At 54.4% G+C, this 18,694-nt stretch overlaps 1 protein-coding gene across 1 annotated transcript in view; it reads right to left on the bottom strand.

Annotated features, from left to right (window-relative positions):
* The window catches only part of FAM178B (family with sequence similarity 178 member B), an 86,604-nt gene that overhangs the window by 36,085 nt on the left and 31,825 nt on the right, over positions 1–18,694 (bottom strand). Inside the window, exons 8-11 of the mRNA XM_087863340.1 lie at positions 6,974–7,088; positions 1,152–1,245; positions 629–805; positions 232–329 (exon numbers count right to left, since the gene is read on the bottom strand). Of these exons, the coding sequence (XP_087719466.1) occupies positions 232–329; positions 629–805; positions 1,152–1,245; positions 6,974–7,088 (484 nt within the window). The remainder of the gene's footprint in view (positions 1–231; positions 330–628; positions 806–1,151; positions 1,246–6,973; positions 7,089–18,694) is intronic.

Below are 18,694 nucleotides of genomic sequence, written 5' to 3'. Positions count from 1 at the left end.
GCAATTGTTTTGCTAATAAGACCATGTTAAGAAAATTAGGCTTTTTGTCTTTTCGTAATGAACTCATTAGTGAGTTGTATTTTTAGTTCTTTCTCCTGGGTTTTAGAGATTGGGCAGGAGGGGGAGGTTTGTTGGGGCTGATGGGGAGGATTCTGGATCCCCACACCCCACCGTGTCTCAGGGGAAGGGATGAGTATCAGAGGGAGGAGGCAGGGGTGGAGGGGCACCCACCTGCTCCGCGAGGTCACGTCCAAGAAGAACTGCACGAGTGCTAGCAGGTTGTGGTGGTGATCTGACACCTTGCTCAGGGTGCGGCACAGCTGCTGGAGCTGTGGGGACGGCAGGCGGCAAGGTGGGCTGCGGTAGGGCCCGCCTTCCATCCTGACCTCCCCACCAGCCTGCTTACTGGTGCGGGGGCGGGGGGGGGGGGGAAGCCAGTGAGGTGGGGGGGCAGTCACGGAGTCCAGGGACTGGTGGGAACATTCCCTGGCATCCCGGTGACCTCCAAGCCTGCTCTTCCCACTGAGTGCACTCCAGGTGCAACTTCAGTCCCTAGTGACGAGGCCGTGCGAGGAGGCTCAGGACCTTGAAGCGGAGGCTAGGGCTTGGGCTTGGGGGCTCATGGTACCTTCCCTGGCCACTCGCGGATGTTCTCAAGGAGCAGGAGTAGAAGCTGCTGAAGATCGGTCTTGGGCAGCAGGCGGAGCCCCGCGTCTAGGCCAGCTCGGCACAGCAGCTCGATCAGGTTCAAGAGCTCCCGGTCGGTGTAGACAGCTGGCTGGGCTACGGCACACAGTGCCAGGAACTGGAGGGAGGACAGAGTGCTAGGGGCTGGAGGGCCTCCCCGGGGGTGGGGCAGGCAGGAGGGGATGGCACCATGAGCCCCCAGTGGCCGTGGCTGTGGCCATGGCCGTGGCTGGGCTGGGCAGCGGCTGAGAAAAACAAGCGGCAAGGCCCAGAGTCAAGCCCCCCATGGGGTGCTCGGGTGGCAGGCCTGGTCGTGGGGACCGTGAGCTTTCCGCAGCATCAGTCCTGGCAGCCGGCGTGGTGCCTGCAGCAGCGCCGACCACACTGTGGGTGCTCCGTGATACCTACTGCATGCACCTGCCGAGCAGGTCAGCATGGTGAGCAGAAGTGGGTGTCGGACTCACCTTACAGATATAGTTCAGGCTACTGTCCAAGGCCGTCTCTGGGGGGCTGTCCTGCTGCTGACTCCAGCTCTGGCTGAGGTCGTTTTCAAGCACTCTAAGGTAAGACATAAAGGGAAGGGCACGATAGGAGGTGGGCGCAAGGGGAGAACTGAGGCAGAGAGAGGCCCTGCCATCACTCAAGAGCAGAGAGCCCGGGGATGGGCCATTCAGCCTGGGACACTCATGTTGGCCATCTACGGCTGCATGACAAGTCACCCCAACATACAGAGGCTTAAAAACAACAAATATTTATTATGTCATGCAGTTTCTGAGAGTCAGGAATCCAGGAGCAGCTTAGCGGGGTCGCTCTGGCTCAGGGCTTCTTGGGAGGTTGCCTCCAAAATTTTGGGGGCAGGGCTGCTGTCATGTCAGCCCGGAATGGGCTGGAGGAACTGCTTCCAAGCTCACTCGTGTGCCCACCAGCAGACCTCCAGGTCCCTACCATGGGGGGCTCACCACAGGCTTCCTCCACCCCGCGGCCAGCTTCCCCCAAAGCGAGCGATCGGAGAAAGGGGGAAAATGCCAGAGACTGAAGCCATAGCCTTCATAACCTGGTCTTGGGAACAACATCCCATCACTCCTCCTGATCTCTACGGTCCACACAGGCCATCCAGACTTCGTGTGGGAGTGAGAGCCACACAAGGGGAAGAACGCCAGGAGGTAAGGATCCCTGGGGGCCGGCTCCCAACTGCTACCATTCCAGCCAGGCCTCAGGCTTTACTTTCTGGGACTCGAAGTCCAGAAAATCATATTCCATTGCCCCAAAAGGGTCTTCCTCAAGAAAGTTCTTTGTCCATACAGGGATGGTGACTCTTTGCATGCACTGAAAAGTGCACCATGTGGTATTAGCTTACGTGGGGGCTAGTTTCCAAAGTCAGCAGGTAATATGGGGAAGTTCAGAGTAAAAATGATCTTTGAGAACCCCTGCAAAGGTCTCACACTAACATGCTGTCTAGCGATTAGCCTAGTATGGCCAGTTTTCCCCAGCGCAAAACGAATCTGGTTGAGCCCAGATGAAGTTAGAGCTTAGAGTCATATTAAAACAACAATAACCTCCTTAAAGACTAGAGTCGTACTCAGGGTGGCAAGATCCTTCCTGTGAGAGGGGCACCAGCGGACAGCAGAGCTGCCCCACCCTTGCACAAACTTTCCAGACGCATGCTCACTGGATAGAAAACAGAGCAGGATGGGTCTCACTAAACGATTCTCTCTCTGGTCAAATGCACACTGTTGATTGTTGGATACTGTTGGCGTGAGCTTATGACAGGGCTCCCTGTGCTGTCTCGTCCTCTTCTCTACTCTTACCAGCTGGTTTGGAGTTCCCGAGAACAGGGCGCTCTCCACAAATGGAGGCGTGGAGGACAGCAACACCACTGACCATAGCAGCCTCCAGGGTGGCCGCCTGACCACTGACAAAGGGGGAGCACTCCGTTCCTGCGTGCTCCAGGGAAGAGTCTCTGCTCTTCTTTACTTGGCACTGGTGCTGCTTCTCGGAGGGGAAGAAGGGCACCCGGGGAATCGGTGCCCACACACCGATGGCAGGGGAGGGAGCCGGGGGTTAGGACTGGGATCTGGCCATTCTTCCAGAGTTCAGCATTTATTAGGGCCAGGGGATGGGTGAGGCTGTGTGCACACTTGGGCACCTACTGGGCCCGGGTCCATGCAGGTGGGGCGTTCTGGTCTGCTCCAGCCTGTGAGCAGGTGTGGGGGCCAGAAGCACGAGTGGGAATGCTTTCAGACTTCCCCAAGGGTGGGGGCAGGCCCAGAACGGACTGTGCCTCCGCTGAAGAGGAATGGGCTTGTAGACGGTTTGGCGCTGCCAGAGGCAGCAGGAGTGTGGAAAACGTGAGCTGGGGAGGCGAGTGTGTCTGTGACAAGTGGAGAGGGCTGACAGCCTCCCGGCGTGTGATCCAGCGTTTCCCTGCACCGCCTCTCCCTGAGAACAGCAAGCAATAGAGCCAGGTCCTCTATCCCCGCCTTTCTGAGGCTCTGAGGAACCACTTGATTGAACCGTCTGCATCCGTGCCCGCTATTCTGGGATGTGGCATCCACTGATGCCCAGGCCTCCATCCCCATGCTCCGAGAAGGAGGCCATGGAGCACAGGCATTCACAGCCTAGCAACCCCGCTCCCCTCCTGGACTCAGCAGGTTAAGAGCGAGGTGACGGTCCCACCACTGGACTCCATGAACAAAGCGCTTCACCTGTCCCACCCCTGCCGCTCAGCCCCGACCCTCTGCTGGCTGGGTTAGGGCTCAGCCTGTGGCCAGCACCCTGGAGCTGGAGTTTGGGTTACGACGACACTGTTCTACACTCACAAGTAATCTTAAGAGGGACGTGTCACTGACTTCTAGTCTAGTTTCTAGATTTGTTTTCCCTAAGGGTTGAAAGCCATACTAAAGTATGCTGACATTCTCAGCAGGAGGATGATAAGAAATGTGTATGTGCGTGGCCACCTCGGGAACCGGGAGCCATCCTCAAGGCGCCCAGGGGTCCGGGCCCCACCATGCAGGCTACGAGGGGGGTGCTGTCCCCTAGGCTTGTACTGCTGAACCAGACTGGACCTGTCCAGGCTCCATGAGCTGAGGTCAATGAAGTGAAGGGGAATCGATGCTGAGCTAATGGGCGGGGAGAAGTACATTTTACCTGCGTCGAATTACACTGTCCTGAGATGGCCGGGGACCAGCCTCCCCCACACTGGACAGGATACCCTTTCAACGGATTAACTGTCATTTAGTTACCCCTTGGCCTCTGCACCAGGCTGCCCTTTCAGAGAACCGAGTGGATGAAGGTTTCCCGCACCAGGCTATGGCAGTTTGGCAGCCAGTCCTGTGTATCTGACTGGGACTTTCAGCTGGGCTTTGTAACCTGGGAGCAGCCTTGGAAGACCAGCCGTTGGTGACCAAGGACCTTCCTGCCTTCTGACGTGAGATTGGGGCCCGTGATGGAGAGTGCATCACCGTGTGGCATAAGCCCCCTCAAGCTCTCGCTTCTGCTTCCTGGTTGGTGTTCATGCTCTGGTCCCTCTCCCGCCCTTTTGCCCCCGCAGATCCTCCTGATTCCTCCCTCCCCAGCCTCGTCACTGGGCAGAGGGCTGCTGTGTTTGCAACAAGGTGGACGTTACACGGTCCAGCGGCAGAAGGGCTGCAGCTTTCTGAAAGGAGATCTTGAGGCATTCGATGAGATGGTGATGGGTTCCAAAGAAATCTGAGATTAGGAACAAATGGTGAAAGAAGGACCAGTCTCTCTCATAGAAACTAAAAAGACAGTCCAGTTGTGGGGCCATGTGCAGAGACATCTCAACCCCTCATTTCCAACCTTGGCCAATATGAGGGCTCTGTGGGTGCCCTGGAGGAGCCCCAGGGCATCTTTTCTGTTGGGGAGCCCTAGACTGGGACATCCCTGGAAGTCAGCAGAGCAGTGGGTGACATGGAGCCAACTGGCATGGGATGAACTTGAGCTTGGTCAGGAACAGGACAAGGAAGACAGTTATGAGAAGGCCCCCCGCCCTGATGTTCCTCCTGTGGTCCCTGTGTCTATGGAGGATGCCATACCCCTGGTGGAGAGATGCCAGCATCCTCACAGTGCTTCCAGAATAGTCTAGAAGAGCTCTCTTCCAACCCTATAACTCCTGGAGCCTCCCCGCCTGCAGCAGCCCGCCAGCAGCCCAGGGAGCCCACCCAAACATCTCTGCTACCCCACGTTTCAGGGAGGTCATTGGAGGGGTCTCCAGGCTGTATCTGTTTGCTTTTCAAGAAGAGGCTGTGTTCAGGCAGAAAAGCCTCCGCAGGCTAAGTGACTGGGCAGGTGGCCCCGGCCTGTTCTTAGAGGGCCACAAGAAGAAAATCAGCCCTGAAGCCATTGGCCAGCTCCTGTCGGCCAGTTCTGAGTCCTCCGTGGGCAAACAGTGCTAGCAGTGGGAGGCACAAGGGAAGAGGCAGGGTGTCCAAACAGCACGTCTGGTGATGTGACCATGCAGCCCTGGCAACACTCTGGGACCACGTGGATTTGCCTTCCTCTTACACAGGGCGAGCTGCCCAGTCAAGCTGGAAGTCTGCGTGCTGGGGTTTGTGTTCCCAAGTATTTGAGGCGGCAAATCTACACAGCCATAGTTCCAATGACATTCCCGCCCTCCCCGGCCCCCAGCGAGGATGGGTTTGTCCTGACGCATAAGGAGCAGGAAGCCATCAAATCCTGGGGGAAGGGAGAAGGGCGGGGGAGAAAGTGGCTCTTAGCAGAGCGCTGAGTAAATTGGGTGGTTATATGCCTCTGCCTGCAGTGGCAACTCTCACTTTCCAGGTGGACACCAAGTGCTCATCAGAACAGTAAGAAATAGCTCTTCTGAACCCCACAGGCCCCCCAGGCCCCCAGCTGCATTTGTTTCTCTAAGTGTAATTCTTCCCCCGTCTCATTCTAGAAGGCGGTGTGATTGCAGCTCTGTGTTGGGGAAGAGGCAAGTGGCTTGTTACCCCAGATGTGGAACTCGGCGGGAAGGGAGAGGGGCAGGAGCGAGGCAGGCTGGCACATGCGTTGGGTATTTATAGCAGAGCGAGTGTGGTTTGGTCTGGTTTGGTTTGGCAGACAATTACTAAACACAGTCGTGGAACAGGTTCTTAAGAAAGCTTCAGTCTTCCCTGTGTAGGAACACCCGCCTGCCCGCCGCAGCGAGGGGAAGGGTCCCTGCTCCTCCTGGGGCCGAAAGATTGTCACCAGGCTGGAGGGGGGGCCGGCTCCCACATAACAGCCTGTCCAGGGCTCTAAACACCCTGTTATGTCTTCTCAAAGAATTGTCAAGAAGGAGTTTGAATGTATTATAATTCGTAGAACAAGTTTATAATATGTGACACTTTTACAAGGCAGACCTAATCACTGTCCACCCCACAATAGTCACTTATGTATTGTATGGCTCTGTTCCTAGAGGGCAGGGACAATGCGTATGCAAATTAGTACCCCCCCACAACCCAACAACCCAGCCCAGTGCACAAAGGGGGCACCCACAAAACAAAACTGGCCATTGTGGAAATTACATGCAACACTGTGCCTTGCTGGCCATGAGTTGATATTAGGTAATGGGCCAAAATTGAGGCTTGGAGGTAAACCAGAGAGACTGGGACATGTCCTGGAAGAGGAGGAGCAGTGAGGGCTCTGAGTCACCGAGGGGCAGGAACAGATGTCGGCCAAAGCAGCCAAACTCACCCGTGCCTGGTTCTTCCGTCCCCCTGAAGCTGGGAGCACGGTCATTTATCGGAACATTCGCCATTTGTGCTGTGATGCCCATATCCACAGTACTTGTGCTGTGGTTGTTCCACAGTCCCTCCTCTGCTTCCCCATGGGGGCTAGAGCCCGAGTTTGGGAAATTTTTTTTACTCCCCCCCCCGCAAATGCACATAATCTCATATAATAATCAGAGAAAACCTTCCCTTTTTCTAACTTATAAATGCTTACGGAGCTGAGGATGTGGACCACAAACAATATTGGAATGGATCGTTTTGTACGATGGATGGCTGTCATGTTATATTACCTTCACAGAATAGGAAATACTTGATGATTTTTTCTTCCCTCCCACCCCCACCCATAATAGGAAATACTTTAATCTTCCTTAGCATGAATACATGTTGAGAAGAATGCCTCTCTCTTTTTTGGGTAATATTTCGTTTTGTTTTTTTAACATTTTGACGTAGGTGTAACTGATATGGAAAAACCTGCCCATATCTACTGTATACAAGCCCATGGGCGGGAGGTGAGATCCACAGTGTCGAACAAATGTGGAAGGGGAAGTACTCACCTCTCACTGGACTGACAGGGCCCCTCAGGGCCCAGAGCAGGGCTGCGGGCTCCCAGGCTGTGAAATGCTTCCATGACTTCCTGCAGCGAGGGGCACCACCAGCGCTTGTCTCCATCTGTCAGGTCAAGGGAGGGCAGAGGGTCAGGGAGGGCAGAGGGGGACAGGTGCACTATTCCCATGGGAGGGCTGGGCACGACAGCCCCTGGCCCAAGGGGACCCGTTTCTGCCTTCTCTGGCACCGCAGGTGTTTTCTGGGGAATCAAGCAACCAGCTTTGGGAACCTGGTCGTTCATTCTCCTGTCTTCAAGCTCTGGCCACCTTGAAGTGCAAGGGCCCTGGGGTGATGGCACCCTGACCAGTTCCATCAGGCAGCCATTGGGGTGCTGAGCTGCCCAGAGCTGAGCCAGATGAAGAGACCTAAACCAGAGGCCTCAGAACTGCAAGACGTGGAAGACACCAGTCTCAGCGGCCCCGGGGCCCTGGGCCCTTCGCCACTAAGGGCTGAGGCCAGCTCCGAGCCTCCTGCTGACTCGACACTGCCCTTGCAGCAACAGCTGGGTGTTCCCAGGTCCACCATTCCAGCCCAGGGCACTCCCCGCAGCCTGGGACAGCCTGGGACGTGTCTCCACAGCCAGAGTGAGCTCCAAGTCCCATTGTCTCTTGACTAGTTTGATGAAACAGAACGGTAATCTGACCTCACCAACAATGGAGGAAAACCTTATGTACTCTGGGCTTTTCTTCTGTCAGACTACTTAAGGGCATTTTTCAGAACCAGGAAACTAGAAAAACAAAAACCAGCGTGGAGGATCCTATTATTTCCCAAAGATGGCTGCAATCCTGTCTGCCTCCCACACGCTCTTTGCATTGTGACCTCTCCACACCCCACCAAGAGGCGTCGTCCAGGTCTCTACGCTGTCCTTCCTCTACCGCTTCTTACTGATTGATTTACTTGCTTCTTGTCCTTGTCTCCCCATTAGAATGTAAATTCCATGAGGGCAGGGCCCCCTCTGCACACCCAGCGCCTGGAGGAGTAGCTGGTGTGGGGGTGGGGAAGCTGAATGAATGAATGACTGGAGAGAGTCCTAAACAAACCTGACGGAGTAGTACCGCAGTAAGAGGGAAACTGCAGACCGGACGTAAGATGAGCTGGCCACGTCAGGAATGCTGACAGATGTCAACGATGACAGATGCGTCAGAACCGAGAACTCGGACATGGGGCTAGCAGCGCCTTAGCAGCGCGTGCTTGACCCTTCGCCATTCGGGGGGTGAGAGTTCCCTCAGTGGATCCCCCATGTGCTGGAACCATGCCAGGCGCCCCGGGGGGAGACCTTGACCTCAGGGAGCTCACAGTCTAGGAGGGAGGGGAGCCAGGCAGGTAAATAAATACAGGGCAGCGTATTCAAAAGCAAAGCCGATGAAAGGTGCAGAGGCTGCTCAGAGGAGGCGAAGTTCACTGGAGGCTGGGGGTGATGGTGGGGTGAGGGTTGGGGGTCAGGGGGTGGGGGAACATGGCACAGGTACCGGAAAAGGAAGCACGCCCCAGCAAAGGGACAGAAATGACAAAGGCAGAGAAGCATGAAAGAGCATGGCATGCCCAGTGACTCAAGGCAAGAAATAGAGCATCCTCAACTTGTTGAGGAGTTCTGGCAACAGTGTGGTACGGCTGCAGAGCCAGCCGCCGGTGGGACGGTCAGCAGAGGGTCTCCGAACCCCGTCCAAGGACATCTCTTCTGCTGGCATCAGGTGTCTCTCTCGTTAGAAATGTATATGGGTCGGGGCTCACCCAACAAGTAATTAGACTCTTGGAGGAGGAAAAACTTTCTTGTTTGTTTTTTTTTCCTCTTGGGCAACTTAACAAGTAAGAGTAATGATACCCTTTGCCTGCTTCACAAACGAGCTGAGAAGAATGAAGTCTGCAAAACACAATGAGATTCCACTAGAGAGAGAGAGAGCGCGCGAGCTGTTTACCAGGGCCCTTGGGGGACTGTGCACGTAGGCACACGCACGTGTGGGCAGGCCCACGGGCTTTCCAGGGAGGGATGATGCATGTGCAAAGAGAATCGGCCTAGGGTGAGGCCCTGGAGGCCCAGCTGGGGGTGGGGGGGAAGCCTGCCAGCAGTGTAGGACCCCGGAGGGTGCAGGACACGGCCACCCTCGCACCCCCTCCTCAGCCCGTGCAGGGGCATCAGCTGCTTTAAAACCCCTTGGGAGCCTCAGCACAGGTGTCCCCAGCTTCAAACCTGGAGCCCGGCACCATCCCCCGTCCCCGCCCTGACCCGGTAATGACTCCACACCACAGCTTCACCCAGGCTGAAGGGTCAGGAGAGGTTTCAGAGCAAGGGGCCTGGGCTGCCTCGGGATCCATCAGGCCCAGTCAACAGCACTGGAAATTGGTTAAGCGACGACAGGCGCCCGAGAGCCCATAATGAATACTGCCCATAACTAGGCCACGCGCTCAGCTTTTCCTGAGTGCTGTGTGTCCCCAGTGGGGGTTTTCCGGACAGCTGACACAGAGCAAAACTCAGACGCAAGGCTGCTAGCTCCGACTCCCTAACTCAGTTTCTCCACACCCACAGCACAGTCGTTGGAGGCGATTCCCCAGGGGAGCATCGGGGCCCTGCGCCTTTTTAAATGCCAGTGTTAACAGCCCCGAGCTTCTGGGCTCTGTTTAGAGGCTGAGAGTCTGGAAGCGTCTCTCTGGGTGGTTCTCTGGGGTTGGAGCTAATGCTTTGGGGGAAGGCAGGGGAGGAAAAGCACCAGGCCTAAAATAAAAGTGACTTTTCCATCTGTGCCTCAGAAGAAGCGTTACTTCACGTAACACCACCGCCTCCGTTCTCCTGGCACCGCTGTCAGGGAATGGGAAAACCACACACGTCCCAGGAACCTCCTCGGCTCGACATGCCCACCCCAGCGTCTCCCCTACGCAGGCCTCTGTCATCCCTTCCCACCCACCACATCCCATTCTGGGCCTTAGCGGTCAGACGACAGGGCACAGGGTCTGCAGGACTCTGGTCTCTTCCTCCCCCTCCCAGACCCCCAAATAGAATTGTTAATGAATATTCTGGGATGGCTGCCTTGGGAGGGCCAATCATCTGCCTGGGTCCTGATTCTTGACACCATCTCAGAGTCCCCCCAATTCTCCAGGAGGAGATTCCCCATCAGCCTCAATGGGGAGGCACTGGTTCCGGAAGAAAAGAAAGCAACCACCCCGTCAGACTGAGCCCAGATCCCAGTGGGAGCCTGGGACTCACGACATTTAGGGGAGGCTTACAGTCTGGTGAACATAATCTAACCGAGTAAATTCCAGGATCTAACTGGCTTTACGAAGCCGTCCATACATCCGAGAACCCCACCTAGCAGGCAGAGGGGCGAGCCAAGGACTCGCACCAAATGGACGGTTTTTATAGGAAGGAGGGTGGGGCAAGAAAGTTGTTAGCGAAAGAAAAGAAAGGATTGTTCCATGCAAGGCCACCTATCCTTAGGGGAAGGGCAGGGGGTCTTATTATACAGATAGATTACCTCATTGATGCCTATCAGAAAATTCCTGACAGATTTACAGTTCGGGTGGGGGGGAGGCTGAAACTGCAGGTAGCTTAGGTATTAAGCCCAGCTTTGGTGACTTGGCAGAAGTGATGCCACTTGGGGCCTGTGGTTTTCTTTTCAACAAATCTTACATTTTTAAAAAAAGATTTATTTATTTATTTATTTGAGAGAGAGAACGAGAGTGAGTGCACATACTGGGGAGGGGGTGGTCAGCGGGAAAGAATATCCAAGCAGACTCCCCCTTGAGCGCGGAGCCAGACCGGTCTCCATCCCATGAGCCATGAGATCAGGACCTGGGCCGAAACAAGAGTCAGACGCTTAGCCGACTGAGCCACCCAGGCGCCCCTCTTACCATTTCGTATCCTCCCAATTGTGATTACTTAACTTCTCTCTGCCCTTTTGCCTATAAATTTGCACTTGTCTCAATATCACGAGCTTTAGTCAATCAGCATAAGCCTGTCATTTAAGCGTTTCATCCTGCTCGGTAAACAGTAACTGAACACCATGCATTGTTCTGAACGCTGGGGGCCCAGCAGTGAACAAAAGAGACAAAGTCCTGGTCTCATGGAGCTGATGGTTTAGCAGGGAAACAGACAAAACACATGAACAATAAACACACCAAACGAAGCCAGGTGGTATAAATGGCGGGGAAAGAAGGCGGTCTGCGGGGGGGGGGGGGGGGGGGGGGCGGCAGCCAGAGACAGAAGGAGGAGCTCTGGGTGCACCCTGAGGCCGGGCTGCCATTTCTTGTTTTTTGGGCCCAGCCAGGAGCCCTGGGTGTTGGAGGGGTGTGAGGCCCAGGGCAGGGAGGATAAGGGCAGAAAGAGGGAAGGGGACCCACTTGAGATGGGGAAAGAACTGCTTTTTGCTCCTGTCCCTGCTTCTGTTCTTGCTAGGACCTGTACCCCACCTTGCACACGCCTTAGAGTACAAATAACGTACGTCCTAACTGTAAAGGTCAAGGAGCGCATGACTTCTTTGGAGGTTTCCGGCACGGTCGATAACACCCAAGGAGGGACTAGGTGGGTCCTCGGGTTCGTATTCCAGACCCCTGCCCTTAGACATCTTGAGGCCAAAACCCCCTGGCTCCTGGGCATAAGTGACTTGTGGAGGACACCTGGACCCTTGTCCTTGTTCTGACCAGTTCCTGGGTGCCTGAGAGGACACGTGCACCGTCCTCAACGAAAAGCCCAGACCCCAAGCAAAGGGGAGACTCACTCTCCTCTCCCGCACACCCCGTCCGCTGTGCTCTATCGCTGATGCTATTGGATAAACTCTGCTCTCACTTCCTCCTGGCTCGCTGTGATTTCTATCCTGCACGAAGCCAACAACCCTCTTGGCTGGTCCTGTGGGACCCCCTCGGGTCCTTGGACCCCCCCTGCCCACTCCACACCCACCCTGCAGACTGGGGCAAGGAAGCAACTGGTCTCAGGAGGATGGAGTGATGTGATCCATGTATATGGTAAAAACACAAAATTCCGTCAAGTCCGTATTTTAAAAACATGCACATCTTATCACCCAACTACAGCGCGAGCATGGGAAGGAGCCTGGCATTCTCCCCTGTCTGATGCTGCCTCACCACAGGCAACTACACGCCCAGGACCTGGATAAGCCCTGACCCACTCGCTCTTCTTGCCTCTCATCGCCAAGGGTTCTTTCTCCAGAACGCTCTACCCACATTGTTTCCAGGCTTCCTTTTGTTCCTTCTCTGCCATGCAACCCATCCCACTGACCCCTTCATTTTCCCTTTCCCACCTGCTCACTCTGAGCTAAGGCCCTCCCTTCGGCGCCTCCACAGCCTCCTGCCTGCCAGGCTATAATCCCGCCTGTACCCCCCCCCGCACACACATGCACCCCCATATCCACCCACCACACACACACACCCTCACACACACATGCACCCCCATATCCACCCACCACACACACACCCCCTCACACACACATGCACCCCCATATCCACCGACCACACACACCCTCACACACACACATGCACCCCCATATCCACCCACCACACGCACCCTCATACACGCATATGCACCCCCATATCCACCCACCACACACACCCTCACACACACATATGCACCCCCATATCCACCCACCACACACACACCCTCACACACACATGCACCCCCATATCCACCCACCACACACACCCTCACACACACACATGCACCCCCATATCCACCCACCACACACACCCTCACACACACATATGCACCCCCATATCCACCCACCACACACACACCCTCACACACACATGCACCCCCATATCCACCCACCACACACACCCTCACACACACACATGCACCCCCATATCCACCCACCACACGCACCCTCATACACGCATATGCACCCCCATATCCACCCACCACACACACCCTCACACACACATATGCACCCCCATATCCACCCACCACACACACACCCTCACACACACATGCACCCCCATATCCACCCACCACACACACCCTCACACACACATGCACCCCCATATCCACCCACCACACGCACCCTCACACATGCATATGCACCCCCATACCCACCCACCACACACACCCTCACACACACATGCACCCCCATATCCACCCACCACACACACCCTCACACACACATGCACCCCCATATCCACCCACCACACACACACAGGCACACCTATACATGCCCACCATGTACTACAGACACACACACCACCCGTCCACACACGCACTTCTGCACACCTATACTACACCCACACTGTGCACACACCACCCATCTGTACGCACACCACACATACCACAGACGCAGAAACCACTCATCCAACACAAACATACCCACACACCACACACCCACACACTGCACATATCATGACACGCACAACACTCATCAATACACACTCACATATCACACACACGCATCCCACCCATACTTACCACACACAGCACCCATCCATCCATACACACACACACACACACAGAGCACCCATCCACACCCCCCACAGAGTTCCCCTCCCCCCACAGAGTCCCTGCCGGCCCCCGGTCCTTTTATTCATGGGAGTCAGGGTGGTGTAGGGTAGGTGATGCCGTCCCCAGGCCACCTCTCCTCTCTCCTGCCCTCTGTAACTGACACCACTGCTTGGTCACCCAACACCGTTGAGCACACCTGGCCCCCAGTGTGTAGGACAGACTCACATTGTGCCAAACCACCACACCACCATAGCTGTAAGAACTAGGTTCTGCTGCAAATAACAAAAAGACCAGAAACAAAACAAAAAATCTACCTGGGCTTAAATAAGCTAAAATTCTATTCTCTTTGATGAAAAAGTCTGGAAGCAGGTGGGCCACACTGGTGCAGGGACCTGATGGACCTGTGGGATCTTGGGTGCCTGTCTTCTGCTCTGCCCTTCTCGGCATGTGCCTCACCTTCTCAAGATCACCTCATGGTCCAGGATGGCTGCCAGAGGCCCAGCTGTCATGTCTTGACTCCAGGCAACCACTTCCTCACTTTCCTACCTCAGGATGCATTACTGGGTTATTTTTAATGATGCAAGGCCCCCTCAGTATGACTCAGGAAGGTAGGAGCAAACCACCCTCTCACACTTAAAAAGCAAAACTCAGAGTCCGATTTAGACTCTACCAAGAGCTTCCCAGTAACGTCCCTGAATACACGGCCCACCAGGATTTCTCTCACTTTGGATTTCTGAACCTGAGGTTTCTGGAATATTCCTGATCTCTACCTAAAATGAAACAAAAAATACCAAATGCTGACAAGGACGCGGAGCAACGGGAACTCTCACTCACTTTTGGTGGGAATGCGCAAGAGCCCTTTTGGAGGACTGTCTGGCGGTTTGTTACAAAACTAAACATACTCTTACCACACAATCCAGCAATTGTGCTCCTTGGTATTTACCCAAATGAACTGAAAATGTGCACCCACACAAAAAGCCGCACATGAATGTTTACGGCAGCTTTCCTCATCATTGTCAAAAACTGGAAGCTACAAAATGTGCTTCGGGAGGTGAACGGCTAAACAAACTGTGGTCCCTCTAGACAATGGCTTACTACTGTGTGGCAAAAAGAAAGAAGCTATGAAGCCACGAAAGGGCACAGAGAACTACCTCCAATATGTATTGCCAAGTGAAAGGAGCCAGTCTGAAAAGGCTACGTGCCGTATGATTCCAGCTAGATGACGTTCTGGAAAAGGCAAACTCTAGAGACCAGAGAGAGATCAGGGGTTCCCAGGGGTTTGGATGGAGAGGGGGAGGAATGAACACGGGAGCACAGAGGATGTTCAGAGCAGCGAGACTACTCTGTATGATACAGCAGTGATAGCCACACGTCACCCATTTACCGAAACCCACAGAACGTACAACACAAAGAGTGAACACTGATTTTTTTTTTAGATTTATTTACTTATTTGAGGGTGAGAGAGCGGGGTGGGAGCAGAGGCAGAAGCAGACTCCACTGAGCACAGAGCCCAGCGCCCACGGGGCTCGATCCCAGGACCCTGAGATCATGACTGAGCTGAAATCAAGAGTTGGACGCTTGACTGACTGAGCCACCCAGGTGCTCCAGAGTGAACCCTAATTTAAACAATAGCTTTCAGGGGCGCCTGAGTGGCTCAGTCGTTAAGCATCTGCCTTCGGCTCAGGGCGTGATCCCGGCGTTATGGGATCGAGCCCCACGTCGGGCTCCTCCGCTGGGAGCCTGCTTCTTCCTCTCCCACTCCCCCTGCTTGTGTTCCCTCTCTCGCTGGCTGTCTCTCTCTCTGTCGAATAAATAAATAAAATCTTTAAAAAAAAAATAAAGTAACAATAGCTTTCAATTAATGGTAATGTATCAATAGTGCCTCGTCAATCCTAACAAAACACCATACACATGCAGGACGTCAGTAGAAGAAACCAGTGTGTGGTGGGGGTGCTGGCAGGCAGGGGGGTAATATGGAAACTGCTTTCTGATCAAATATTCTGTAAGCCTAAAACTGTTCTAAAACAACAACAACGACCGGGGCACCTGGGCGGCAAGTAGGGTGAGCATCCGACTCATGGCTTCGGCTCAGGTCTGATCTCTGGGTTGTGCGATCGAACCCCGTGTTGGGCTCTGTGCTCAGCATGGAGTCGGCTTGGGATTCTCCCTCTCCCTCTGCCCCTCCCGTTCGTGCTCTCTCTCTTTCTCTTAAATTAATAAATCTTTAAACAACAAAGAACTCTTAAGAAAAGGAAGCAGAGGAAAAGGTCTCCCTCCCCACACAGCAGCATGCGCCGCACATCCCCACAGTCTAAGGGATTTGGTGTTCGCTGCATTCTGGATCAAGGACCCAGCTGAGAACCGAATGCGGTAGTTCTCAGACTTGTCTGCACATTCTGGAATCTCTTAGGGAGCAGCTTCACAAGTTACTGCCACCTGTCCCCCCTGCCCCCCACTACTGTGGCTTAATTAGCCTGGCTTGGGCTCTAGAATTAAAAAGGAAATCTCTAGGGATTCTAAAATGCAGCCACATTGGGAAACCACTGAGCTAATGACAGCCATGCCCCTTGCTCCAGAACAGCACACAGGGACCCAGCCTGTGCTCTGGCGGATGATTGGGGTGGGATGGGTGTGCGGAGGAACCCACGGAAGGCAGCCCCAGCTCCCCACACACCCACGGCTCTCAGCCTTGCTCCCGAGGTGCAGGAGCCCAGAGGTCCTCAGCCCCACTGTTTACTGGAATCATCTGGGGCGGTTTTAAAACGCCCCTGCCCAGGCTGTACTCCAAGCCAATCTCAGAGGGCAGGACCCCAGCTTCGGTCCTTTTTAAAGCTCAGACCCAACGGAAAACTGGAAGCTAGAGGCTGAGCCCTAGGGGAGCCACAGAGATTTTTGATCAGGGTCTGAAAGACAAACATGAAGAAGTGCTCACCGTATTAGTGAGGGAGGTTTAGGCACTTGGCCAAAGTCCTCATCATCTGGCACTTTCTCAGCCTGGCTGGACATTAGAATCACCTGGGAGCTTTAAAAGTCCGTGGCAGGCGCTGTCATCAGTGTGTTGGAGGAGCTGATCCACCTGGGCCTCGGCAGCGGCCACGGAGCAGCCCCGCACGACCCCGGCTGTACCGGTGGTCGGACAGAGAGGCGGGTCCGGAGGCACACGCTCCAGAAGGAAGGGACACGAGGGAGAGGCCGGCTGGGCTGGGGTATCGCACACAGGTGTCCCTGCAGGGCCTGCGGATCCCGCATTCTGACCTCGGATGGCCAGACACCACGTCTGGCAGCGCCACCACCCACTGCATGGGATCCGGTGGAGAAAAATGCCGATGTCTTGCTGTCGGCAAAGCACACGTTCCCCGACGCTCCGCCGCACGTGCAACAAATACCACCCGCGTCTACTGTGGACCGGTTCCTGTAGCCGCCAGGAACTCAAGAGAAGGTAAAACGAAGACCAGCAAACAGTCCCTGTGCTCTGCAGCACAGCAAGACAGAGAAGATACAGTGAGCTGGAACCGGGGGTCCGGCCCCCCACCTACGAGACTGTGGGTCACACAAATCGTGTGAAGCTTGGGCTTTCCAGCCCCCCGATTATCTGCGAAAAGGGGAAAATAACAGTATCTACGTGGTGGATTTTGCTGGGGCGATTAAATGAGATAGGCCAGGCCCTGCGCTCGGGGCCTGGCACGAGCTCTCTAGAAACGTGAGCTATTATTTTCAAGGAAACGACTTTTATTATTATAACAGACAATAATATGTTTTTAAAATGACGATCAATTCTGAAGTTGAATTACTGTTATTGTTGCGTTCAAACTGGAGACTTGGAAGGGGCCGGGCCCAGCAAATGACAGCTCTGAGGGGGCTGGGGGATGGGCTCTCCAGGGTGGTCCTCACGGGGTTTGCCCGCTCATTTGGGTCTGTACCGTGTGCTCGCAGTACCAGTGTGGGGATTAAGAGTGCAGCTGGATCCCAGCTTGCCTCCTCGGCCGGGGATAGAAGCACCTGCCCTGTGAAGTCAGGAGGGAAGGTCACCCCCACGTGAACAGAGGGTTGGGCCCTGGGCCCCGCACAGAGGTGCTCCTTGTATGTGGGTGGCTGCCGCTGCTACCACGGGACACTGGAGCCCAGGCTGTGTGGAGCCCCCGGGGGCAGCTGTTCGCAGGCAGAGCCTCTACTCTGGGAGGCTGAGGAGGCTCTGTTGCTCCGAACACCCCAGCAGGAGACTCTCCTGAGGCAGGTCAGGGGAGGAGGTGAGGACAACTCCTAGTAAGACAGTGAAGGACAGAAAGTGTCAACTGAATAGATAGCCTAAGGGGTTTTCGACTGCTTAAAAACCATCTGAGAAAAGAAAAAGAAAAACAAAAACCCATCATCTGAGAATAGAGTGAGACAAGAATGGCCAAAACAGAGCTAGCGGAATTAAGAAGAGGGAGCTGCGTATTTGCGCTGCTTAGCTCCTTTGGTTTATCTAATGATCTCTGAGTCATAAAGAAATACGTTTTTTGCTTTGATAATAGCTATCAAATTTTGAGTGTCCGCTCTACAGCCAGTGCTTCACCTGTTATTACTGCCAACTCTGAAAACAATCCCGAGTGCTCAGTGCTGGCCACCCGGTGGAGGACTCTGGCAGTCGGACTGCCGAGCTCCATCTGTGCCCTGACGCTGCTCTAGGCTGCTGTAGGGTTCTTCCCAAGGGAGCGACTGTCAGACATCCTGCCTCCACTCCGTCCACCCCATCCTATGCTCTGTCACCCATCATGCATCCCCATGTTCCCACAATATGTCAAAACTCCCAGTAAGGCATCAGCCTGCAGCTCCAATCAAAGAATGCTTCTGCTGCTCTCCAGAACTTTTTTGATGGTGCATAGCCATCCTTAAAAGTTTTAAAATTTATACCTCTAACAAATATACGTTTATAAGCTCAACAAATGTACCTCGATGCTAAAATGCCATGTATGTGATATAACATGTTAAAAAGTAAATTTAAAAAAGATGAGCGGTGGGGCCCCTGGCTGGCTCCATATCAGTGGAGCATGCAACTCTTGATCTCATGGTTGTGAGTTTGAGCCCCACGCTGGGTGTGGAGATTACGTAAAAATAAAGTCTAAAAAAAAAAAAAAAGAAGAAGAAAGAAGATGGGCTACTTTTGACACACGCAAAAGAAGATGAGCTACTACGATTTAAGTTTCCACCTTAAAATACTGGGGGAAATAGATCAGATCAAACCCCAAACAAGCAG

The sequence above is a fragment of the Ursus americanus genome, chromosome 7, assembly GCF_024610735.1.
Source record: "Ursus americanus isolate L20-20 chromosome 7, mUrsAme1.1.p, whole genome shotgun sequence".
Classification (NCBI taxonomy): Eukaryota; Metazoa; Chordata; class Mammalia; order Carnivora; family Ursidae; genus Ursus; species Ursus americanus.
The sequence above is the reverse complement of the archived record's forward strand: the minus strand, read 5'-3'. Positions and strand labels throughout refer to the sequence as shown.